The sequence below is a fragment of the Xylocopa sonorina genome, chromosome 6 (assembly GCF_050948175.1).
Source record: "Xylocopa sonorina isolate GNS202 chromosome 6, iyXylSono1_principal, whole genome shotgun sequence".
NCBI classification, from domain to species: Eukaryota; Metazoa; Arthropoda; class Insecta; order Hymenoptera; family Apidae; genus Xylocopa; species Xylocopa sonorina.
In genome coordinates this window covers 9,682,939-9,693,709 of record NC_135198.1, presented here as the reverse complement: position 1 = coordinate 9,693,709, position 10,771 = coordinate 9,682,939, and the positions used below count along the sequence as shown (strand labels likewise).

Sequence of the window (10,771 nt, the reverse complement as noted above, 5' to 3'; positions counted from 1 at the left end):
TTTTTGCGTTAGGTCACGTGGCAACAGGATCACGTGGCGCTTCTACATACTCCGATAGAGGGCAGCACAGTTAATCTTGAGCAAACACGACGGCCAACAATCCTTTCCCGTAAATACATACGTTATTGTCATCGAAGCAAGGTAGATTGACCAAAACGATGCAACGGCTTCCCGAAACGTAATGTACACCGTAGTTTTGAAGGTTATATCAAAAGTGTACAAGTGTTGTTTCTATGTCACATGGAAGTGACCTAGTTTTACAAATGAATTTTCGTCCCTAATTTTCCTCAGCTATGACCCTGTAGTGAGTATTTTTGAAGTCGGTGGCCTCCGTGAGACAGTAGCGATGCTGTCTCGAAAGTGAGTTCATGGATGTATATAGACCGTGAAGGAAGGCAAATGATTCCGTTCTCTTTCTTTGAAATGTGGATTTTTATGAGATATGAGTGTCACCGCGTCTTCAACCAGCGAAACAATTAGGTTAAGTTGACAAGAAGGAAGCAGTTCCCCACAAGTGCTGAACAACATACAAAGCAATTTGTAAATCTATGGTAGGTTGACCTTTTGTTTGCATAAGGCACAAACGTTTATATAAGTGGTCTTAGTGAATGCTATAAATTAAAATATTAGCAAACAATCTTTTGATTGTTATGCAAGTTAGTTCGATTGTCTGTGAAACCTGTTACTGATTACAGATTACTGAAAAAAGAATACTAGGCCAAGATGAAATATGAGTGTTTAAACTCTCAAATGGTGATGTTAAATAATTATCGCCGAACCCTAATAAATTATCACTTACAAAGTGGGCATTACGCGTTTGTATATACAATTAGTGCATAAAGCGATCTGCATACGCTCACAAGATGCCACACATAACACGAAAATGGGAACTTTTCCCAGGGAGAAATCGATTTTGTTGCGATGGCAGAGTGATGATGGCACCTCAAACTGGGGTATTTTACGTGACTGTATGCCTCATCGCTGGAACAAGTGGATTATTCTTTGCCTTTGAGTAAGATTATTCTACTTACTTATATGTAAAAGGTTATTTCAACTTACAAATATCATAACTTCATTTTGGATATTTTACATGTTACATGCATTCTATATTTCTCTTTGTACATTTAAATTTCTCATAAATATATGAATATGTACAATCTAATGATTAGATTTAATTCTAATAGCTTTATACATTTCTTTCTAGTTGTCCATTCTTAGCAGTTCACATAACACCTGCTATACCAGTTGTTGGTGGGTTGCTATTCATTTTTGTAATGTCTGCTTTATTCAGAACAAGTTTTAGCGACCCTGGAGTTATTCCAAGAGCAACACCCGATGAAGCTGCCTATATTGAAAAACAAATTGGTATATTATAAAAATAACTCTATTCTAATTCATATAATTAAGTGTATTACAATTCTGAATAAATGTCTTTTTACATGATGGATAAAGAGGTACCAAACAATGGTAACTCGAAAATGTATAGACCTCCACCAAGAACAAAAGAAGTATTGGTTAAAGGACAGCCAGTAAAATTGAAATACTGCTTTACTTGTAAAATATTTAGACCACCAAGAGCTTCACATTGTAGCTTATGTGACAATTGTGTAGGTACGTATACTTAATGATAAAGTGTTATAATAATTGTTTTTACAAAAATCTAAGAATGTGCAATCTTTTTAGAGAGATTCGATCATCACTGTCCATGGGTAGGGAATTGTGTTGGTAGGAGAAATTACAGATATTTTTATGCTTTTATCGTGTCCTTGGCATTTCTTTGCGTTTTTATATTTGCGTGTGCTGTTACGCATTTGATAATGCGTAAGTATATTAATTATGATAATAATGAAATAAAAATTTGAGAAAGTAGAGAAAGTAAAGAATGTTACAGTTCTTGGTCTTTAATTTGTTTTCAGTTACAAGGGATGATAAGCCATTTTTAGAAGCAGTGAGAATATCACCTGGTAGTGTTGTTGTAGGAGTTATATGTTTTTTCTCGGTTTGGAGTATTCTTGGTCTTGCTGGTTTTCACACATATTTAACTACTAGTAATCAGACAACTAATGAAGATGTAAGTATCATAAATTTTAACAATTGCATATATTTCTGAAATTTGTTAGTAATCTGAGTTGTTTTTCTAGATTAAGGGATCATTTTCCATTAAAAGGGGACAGGAAAGTTTCAATCCGTATAGTCAGGGAAATATATGTGGAAATTGTTTTTATGTGCTGTGTGGGCCAGCACCACCTAGTTTAATCGGTAGTCCACATTTCTATTCGCGGTATTTTTATTTCAACAATTTGCAAAATTCTATTGAAGTTATTTTTACAGATCGAAGAGGTATAGTGACACCAGAGTACCGCGCGGAACAAGGAAGAGTTGGCGATGAAAATCTAATTACTAATAATAAAACGTATGGTACTGTGAAAATTGTTCAACCACAGGTACTGAAACTAACTTATTCTGTACATGTACAGATATATATTTTTAATCCATTTCTATATACTTATGTATCGTTACTCCCGTGTAATTGCAGTCTAATGGTACAACTGTTCAAACAAATCCCAGCCCAGATCTTACAGGTTCTATGAGCAATCTCGTTTCTGGCCAACATTCGCCACAAATTGAATCGATAAACGGTGAGTTAAGGCATACTGCTCGTTATCCCGAGGATGTTCCAAAGTATCCGCATCAGTATATTAACGATACTTACGCTACGGCGTATCCCCTACAACACTGCTTTCAGGACTCTGTAAAACATGTAAAGTATGACATTGAAAGGGGGAATTTAGATTTTCAAAAATATCCATGCAGGTGTGAGGAGAATTTACATAAATATCCTCACAGGTGTAGGGAAGAGTATCATAGATGTTCGGATAACAATCTAATGTACGATCAATGCGTCGGTGATCAAAAATATGCTATCGATCTTCAGAAGTATCCGCAAAGATATTCCGAGGATCCGATACGATATAAGATCGAGGATAAAATCGTTTATACAGATCTTCAGAAATTTCCACAATGCTATTCTGAAGATCCGTTACGAATTTCTCAATCTCAGCATGCCCTTAAGTATAATAACTTGAGATGCACTGTTCACGGTTTAAAATATCCAATATCAAAGAACCTCTTGCCAACTGTTGTGATGTCACGAATATTAGGGGCAGGAGGTATGCCAATTATTGGTCAGACTGCAATAGGACTTGCAGTTAACAGATTTGGTTCAGGACCATTGACTAATACTTTCCCTTATGCAGAAAATTCTTTATTTTCAAGCGATGGTACTGAAGAAGATCTTTTCAATCGAAGATTCATTATAAGTTCAATGAGCGATGATGATGACATTTAATGTTTTTTGTTAAATAGTTTCCTTTGTTCTCTTAAGTAATATTCCACCTACTTATAAACAGAAAAATTAAACGGCTATAGCGTACTTGTTACGGAAACTCTCTTAGTGTCTTAGAATCAAAATAACCATAAGTTCCAATGTTTTATCTGTTTATTCTTAATATAATAGAATCTCGTATAACGCAAGTAAGATTTTAATGTGTACATAAATATTATCAGAGCAGAGATAATGGTACATACATATAGATATATATATATAAAAGAATATTAATAATATTAAACATAACTAATAATTATTATTATGATTGTTCATGTTTTCTCATGCTATAACTTACATAAATCTTTATAGATTGAAAGCATTCAAGTTGAATTTGATTGTTATTAACAGAGATTTATTTATTTTTTGATTGTTCAATTTGGCATTGAACACATAGTTATTTTTGTTAGAGAAAAAGGAAAGAACAGAGAAATTAATATTCTTGTTATAATGTTATATATATCTTGACTGAGAAAAGGACTGAAACATTAGTTTCATTATGACTTTTAATACTTTGTAGTCATATGCACTTTTAAAATATAAGCGAATTAATTATTTGCGTTTATACTACGTTTACATTTCGTAGTATAGCGCAAATAATATACGAATATGATACATTTAATTCAACGAGTTATTTTACTATGTTAATCTTTAACATTGAAAAAAAAACAAATGATCTGAATATAGATCTTAACTATCATTAAGTGTGTAAAGATAAATTTAAATTCTTTATCATTTAGCCGTTTCAACATAATTCAATAAATTGTATTTCTTTGTTGTTTAAAAAAATTACGTCCTGTTATCGAGGGCTCAGAGCATACCGTTTGGTAAGTTAATTTTCTTTTACTCCATTCGTCATTGTGTGTATGTTTAATACGAATGAATTGATATTTATTAATAGCTGTTAATAAACACCTTTACACACGATGTATACTTTCCACACTCTTGAAAACTAATTTCGAAATGTTATATCAATTGAAGGGTTTACGGATTGTGACTAATTAATTAGTTTATAATTATATGGGTTTCCTATTCCGGGCCCTGGTATTGTGAAAATTTCAATATAATGTATATAAATATTTATACATGTATAAATAAGTTCGCGCACAATTCCATGTCTGAGGGATATATATTTTAAGGAACAAATTTTACCGACTTATTATTTATATCTACAGAAATTGTTATGTGTATACATGTATATACACAACAATCATTATGTAAGTTCTTTATTATTATAGTCTTCAATTTTAATCGAATATATACACACGTTAATGCGACACATCAATGCCTGGCATATTTCCCTTATTGCATTTTAGTTTGATGTTTCATTCGTTTACGCAACAAAAATTACACGGCCAATACTGCACTTTTGCAACAATTTGCATAATACAATCTTCTGTTGCTAATAAGCGTTTGTAATGGCTTATTGTTGGAATTTAATGGCAATTGTCTCGTACATTGTACATGAAACCTATATAGAGTGCTTCTGCAATTGAGGTGCTATTGGGCAAGAGATGATTCCTCATGAAGGAACATTAAAAATGCAAAATAACGGTTTCTTTGTTTGATTCTTGTTTTCTCGCAAATAAGGTTCCAATTGGAAAACGTTATTCTACACTTTTGACTTATCGTTTTATTAGAAGTCATCCTCTTTTCTGATGACACCATTATTGCAGATATGTTCCACATATTGTATCGCCAAGTTATTTCATGCACTTCATCTTTATTGAATATTTTGCTTTTAGGTAGTACTACGAACAGTGTGAGTCAACTTGTTACCAATGAGGTACCCCTAGCATCACTTAATATAGCCCCAATTGACATCGATGAAATTGCTCCGCTGCCCTCTCGTCAGAGTGTCGTGGCCTCTTCCACGTTGGATACCTCCTCTATACCCTCGGTAACAGTAACAACACCTTTGTCTGCATCTAGACTTAGATTGTTACAAGATACGACCATGATAGAGTCCGCTTTAGACTTAGATTCACTGGAAGACGCGAGCGTTGGTAGAGGGAGTCAAGCAGGACTTATAAAACTGGGAGCAGTATAAATAAATAATTGAATTTATAATTTTTATCTAACTAGATTCATAGACTCTTTGAAGTCATCAATGCGTGTTTATTAAAAAATAGTGCAGATTTAACTCCAATTTTTCTTAGCATGCCTTCTCCTTTTGAAATTCCGATGATTGTGTATGTTAATGTAGGGACATAAAATCAGTGCATAAGAAAAGGAGCATAATTATTATTTTATGTAGATGCAATGATGCTGTTTCAATTTTAATCAAATTAGGAGTGGGATGGAGTTCTGATCTGCACTACTTTTTCATTACATTTAACATTGTTAATTCCATTCCAGCCATTCACATCTTTCTCCATTATTATACGTGGTTAGTGAATGCAAATATTCTCTATCTGCAGTATATAGTGGTTATGTATAAATGAAGGATTATGAAAATGTGGTGATTTAACACATTACGCGATACTCTCTTAATATTATATACGAAGGAAAATGTACTACTTAATCATCGCAACATAAATTTATGTATTTTTTCGTTTGTTGTCAACGCAAACTTCAATTTCGTATTTTTGTCATGCAATGTAATAGATTAACAAATTTCACTTTTAAGTGAAGTAATACTTGCACTCAAAAGCCTTTACTGAGTAAGTATTCGTCGTTCATCATCAATTTTGACGATAGAAAGAAGAGTAGTTGATACGTGTGCACAAATTACATTATTAGAAAATGTTTGAATGCACATTTAAGCAAAAAAAAAAATAAAACAATTATGAAAAATGTAATTCTTAAAAGTTAAAAAATTTATATCTTAAAAATAAAAATTTTTTATTTTATTACGAATTAGTTAGTACTAAAAGTACGTATCCATTTAATCTTACTTTATGTGCATTGATTGTCGTTAAGTATTATTTTCTTTATTCAATTTTCTATGTACAGTGTAAAAAGAATTTTGTAAATAACAGTAACTTTCCATAAACGTTAGCATAGTTTTGCAAGCATTTCAGGAATTTGTTAAAGCAATGTGAATTGTACCAAGCATTTAAAAAACAGAATGTACCACTGCCTGGTTTACAAATAATTCGTACATCAACATTGCATGTCATTTGGATTCGATATAATCAGAGAATAGGTACTATTTCTATGGTGAATTATAATGAGCAAAAAAGAAAAAAAAAGGAAATGACACTATTAGTTGTCACTGTATCTTATTAAGGTCTGTCATCAAATTGACTTTGAGAGTATTGTCTTTTTGTACATATTGTGAGTGTATAATATTATATGTATATATTGTGTAGATGTTATATATTACGATAAGCCATAATATACTACAAGTTAAAAATATATTGACATATTGTATCGTGTTAAAACCTTAAAAAATTCTTTAACAAGTAAATAAAATGATGATGCATCCAACGATTAATATTTTTAAAAACACAAAAATTAAATGTTATCTTTTATGGTTAAAAGTATTTTTATTCATTTGTTCATTTAACATTGATTATATGAATACTTTTATAAAAATATTCAATTACGATGGAATATCGGAATAAAATTATTAATACAGTATTATTCTTTGTGAATACAACAATAAATTAATACTCTTACGCGGCGCGACTTACCGAACTTTTATTATTTATAAATATATCATCATCATATTGAAGCAAATATTATTTTTACTTGTTAATGCCTTCTTTTGTGTACCCAATACATTACAATTTGTTAAAACGTATAGACTTTATATTTTACGTATCACAGTAAAATATAAGTTCGTTCATTTACATAAATACATTTTTATATTCCTTCTCCGTATTAATAAAGTTTATGCATTACGATAGCGAAAATTACAATTAAAATCGCAATACTGAAACCTGTGATATAAACTCTCATTTGGTGGTTTTCAGACGAATCAATACCGAGATCAACGGCTTTCACATCGATTTCGCTCTGAGAGTAAAATTCTGTGGGATCTGTTTGAAAAATATATTAAAATATGAATTATGTCATCCTATTGTAATACAGTAGAACATCGATTATCGAAACCTTTAAATTTAAAATATTCCAACATAAAAGATCCTTTTTTCATGTTAAAACGTTCCGATTGTCCGAATGATGTGCAACACGATTAGTTCAAATAATCGAAGTTCTGTGATATATTTAAGTATACAATATGTACCAGCTTGAAGCTCTATATCCTTTTGAACATTGTTTTCCTGAACTTCTAAATCTAAAAGTTCTTGCAGCGACAAAAGAGCTTCTTGAGGACCCTCACCAGGAAACAGGTAATCTGATAACGTTACTCTGCTTTCTGGTAATGCTATTAACACTCTCCTCGGAGGCTCGTGTAACGTTATATTTTCTAAGATAAAATATGATGAAAGAAATAATTTTTTATGAGCATTTAATAACTCTTTACGTGATTGAAATGGATACCTTCTGGAGATCCATTTTCTTCTTCAATTAGACTATCCCAATGCATTTCTAATCTGCTTGCCAATGATCTTATTATGTCTTGTTTTATCGCAATGTTAGCCTCTTCGATGTTCGCTTTTTGATGAACAAACGTTCTGCTAACTAATTGACCGACCAACCTTATGGATGCACTGCACGGTGTTATCGTCACATCAGAGTTGGTATTCTCTTCTTGCTAAATTTAAATGTTGTAATGAGAGGTATAATATTGAAACCTAAAAATGTATCTGCTTTAGATATAAGTACTTACACACGGAATGTATAAGTTAATTTGAATTGTTTTGCTGTTATTATTTTTTTCATTTTTGCAACTCTTTTCATCCTTTTTGTTTCTGCTAACTACTTCCAGCGCATCATCTGGGGATCGAACCTCTCCTTCAATAACAATAAGCGAAGAGTCAATAATATCTGATATAGTTTTCAGAATATCTTGTAGTTGTTTCTTGAGAGTTTCTGGGTCTTTATTGGCAGCAATAAGAAATAAACGATCAAAATCTATAAATGCCTCCAGTTGGTGCCATTTAGTTGCTTTGGATTGAAATTTCCAATCTGCTGGTTTTAACATTCCAGTTTTGTTGGTTTCTACAGATTTGCAAGTGTATCTAAAGATAAAGTAAACAATTATTTCATGATAGCAAATACTTATTAAGTATATTAGAATGCAATGTACTTTTGTGTAATGCTATTCAAATTCAGGATGAGATGCTCTTCATTAATATCTCCGCATAGATATTTGTTCTGTGATAAATTTTTGTGCATTGCTGCCAGAACAGATCTAAGCTTTTGTATGTTACTATTGTCATTTATGGTATCTTCCGGGCCAACGATAAATGTGCCAAGCACACGCATACCGCCAGGTAACATTCGAGTAACCTGTAAAGAATAATATTGCAACACTTTTTAATTGTTTTAATATTATACACGCTATTAATGATTACTTTCAGAATGAAATAAACATACATGTTTTGCGTGATCCGCGACCCAACTCTCAGGTATATCTTTCACTGATTTAATGTGATTTTCAGTAGAATTTTGTTCCGAATTTGTTGTAGAACTGAGCAGTGATTCTTCCACCACATTTTTACTTAAAGGTGGAGGTGTTTTTGCTAAATGTACTATGTAATCCTTTTGACCAGCGCTCTATAACATTAATTGTTATTTAAATTACAAAATATACACATGTATACATGAAAGTCTTGGACTCTGCCAATTGGACTATCCAGACCTCTTAGGAGGGGCATTTTAGAAAGAATGTATAAATTAAATTGCACTGTAATGCAAAATTGTACGAATAGGATAGTTATTTGTGTTATATTGTGAAATAATTTAAAGATACGATGATTAATAATTACATATATGTTTGAACGAGTGAAAACGATAGAGATGATGTGAAATTGGAACATACAAAAATCGAACCTGTCCCAAAATTAGTCCAATCGTGTATTCATCCGGTTTGGCTAATGATGTTAAATAATTGTGAAGACGCTCTTCCGCGTATACGATTCGCCCCATTATCCTCTCAATGTGTTTATAAACACGTAAAAAACTACTACTATCTACCACAGCTGCCTACGTTACCGCAAATACGTGACACGCGATACACCTAACATTCACTATCTAGGTATCATTTTAGTGTCGCTTGCATATTTACTGATGCAGAGGGAAAAAATTAAATGTCAGTAGAATAGTTGCAGCATCAACCACGTACATGTTTAGACCATTCTTTTTATAGAACTGTGTATTCTATCTGCTAAACTATTGATCTCATAAAAAAAAGCCAGATTTCCTTCTGCCCTCTACACTTTAGAGCGCATAGTTTAGATACTATATTCAATTCAACCATTGAAGTTAATCAAATTAAAGGACACGAACAGATACTTCCTTTTTTATTTCTATTACTTCATGTTGTATCTGCATTAATAATCTTTAATTTTAAAGAAACAATTATTTTATCACATAGCATAAAGTTATGATATGAATTACTCTAAGAATATGTATTGTATTTTAAATTTGCCGCGTGCACACTTTCCGAACGTAGCGCTGAACGTAGTAGTTGAATTTCGCTTCGAAAGAGATTTATTGCAATAATTTCCTTCTTACAACAAGGATTCGAGTATTTCAGTACATAATGTATTGAAATATTTTCAATTAACATCGTACAGATAATAAAATAATATGTAGAGTGAAATATTATATATGCTATACGTGTCCTATACGTAGATATATACATATAGGACAGTAGAAATTTTTCTCTACAAATTATCTAGGAGAATGTGTATCATAATACAATAGTGCGTACTTTTCTAAGAAAAATACGGACGAGAATTTTCCTGGAACTCGTACTTTCGAGACATGTCCATTGTAGTAGATTTTCAATTAGCTGATTTGTTTACAGTTGAAGCAGATAGCGAAATATCAAGGCCACGGATTTTACGTAGCAGCGTAGTTCGAAAACTACGTTCGAGCGCCTTCGATCGCGCTCGGACGCCTTCGTCTTCGTTCGGGCGCCTACGATCTGGCGGAGAGTGGTACCGGTAGTCAGTTCGTGTCGGCCTCAACTGGTGGTAAGACGTATGTGCTGTCCTCTGTTGCGAATAAAACTTTTCGAGGTACGTTCACACTTACTTGTCGACTGCGTAGTATTCTTAATTACTATTCTGTTACACTTTTGTTTTATTATGAATGTTGTTTAATTATTGCACACTTGATTAATTATTTATTGAACATTATCATTATAAATATGAATTTATATTTGAATTTTCTTTTTGCTTTTCTTCTTATTATGCGTTTCATTATTTGTAGCTGTTCATAGATTTTGTTTGAACTTTAAAAATATGATTTATGAACTACTTTACTATAAAATCTTAATAGAACTAATTATATCTTTGTATATTTATT

General features: G+C 32.0%; 2 protein-coding genes across 4 annotated transcripts; one reads left to right on the top strand and one right to left on the bottom strand.

Moving 5' to 3' along the window:
- The first annotated feature begins 677 nt into the window (after positions 1-677).
- On the top strand, positions 678-5,572 carry App (Palmitoyltransferase app). 3 transcript variants are annotated; one of them, XM_076896083.1, is made up of 10 exons: positions 681-1,012; positions 1,205-1,365; positions 1,453-1,611; positions 1,684-1,821; positions 1,917-2,071; positions 2,142-2,259; positions 2,332-2,444; positions 2,537-2,639; positions 5,131-5,285; positions 5,362-5,572. In XM_076896083.1, the coding sequence occupies exons 1-10, from the start codon at positions 864-866 to the stop codon at positions 5,365-5,367; spliced, it is 1,257 nt and encodes a 418-aa protein (XP_076752198.1). In that variant the 5' UTR covers positions 681-863; the 3' UTR covers positions 5,368-5,572. The 3 variants fall into 3 exon arrangements, 2 of the variants coding, with proteins under 2 accessions (XP_076752198.1, XP_076752196.1); XR_013101902.1 differs by lacking the exon at positions 5,362-5,572 and having other exon boundaries at positions 678-1,012; positions 2,537-4,212; positions 5,131-5,269; XM_076896081.1 differs by having other exon boundaries at positions 5,131-5,572.
- Positions 5,573-5,689: 117 nt separating this feature from the next.
- Positions 5,690-9,491, bottom strand: LOC143424330 (protein odr-4 homolog). The gene is made up of 7 exons (XM_076896327.1): positions 9,290-9,491; positions 8,834-9,013; positions 8,544-8,746; positions 8,124-8,475; positions 7,835-8,048; positions 7,578-7,760; positions 5,690-7,371 (listed from the first exon to the last, which is right to left on the bottom strand). The coding sequence occupies exons 1-7, from the start codon at positions 9,383-9,385 to the stop codon at positions 7,214-7,216; spliced, it is 1,386 nt and encodes a 461-aa protein (XP_076752442.1). The 5' UTR covers positions 9,386-9,491; the 3' UTR covers positions 5,690-7,213.
- Positions 9,492-10,771: the final 1,280 nt, after the last annotated feature.

Coding starts and splice junctions, on each gene's coding strand:
- App (XM_076896081.1), top strand. CDS start 864: ATGCCACACATAACACGAAAATGGGAACTTTTCCCAGGGAGAAATCGA. Junction 1,013..1,204: donor GGATTATTCTTTGCCTTTGA/GTAAGATTATTC, acceptor ATTTCTTTCTAG/TTGTCCATTCTTAGCAGTTC. Junction 1,366..1,452: donor CTATATTGAAAAACAAATTG/GTATATTATAAA, acceptor TGATGGATAAAG/AGGTACCAAACAATGGTAAC.
- LOC143424330 (XM_076896327.1), bottom strand. CDS start 9,385: ATGGGGCGAATCGTATACGCGGAAGAGCGTCTTCACAATTATTTAACA. Junction 8,747..8,833: donor TCGCGGATCACGCAAAACAT/GTATGTTTATTT, acceptor TATTCTTTACAG/GTTACTCGAATGTTACCTGG. Junction 7,761..7,834: donor AGAAAATGGATCTCCAGAAG/GTATCCATTTCA, acceptor ATTTTATCTTAG/AAAATATAACGTTACACGAG.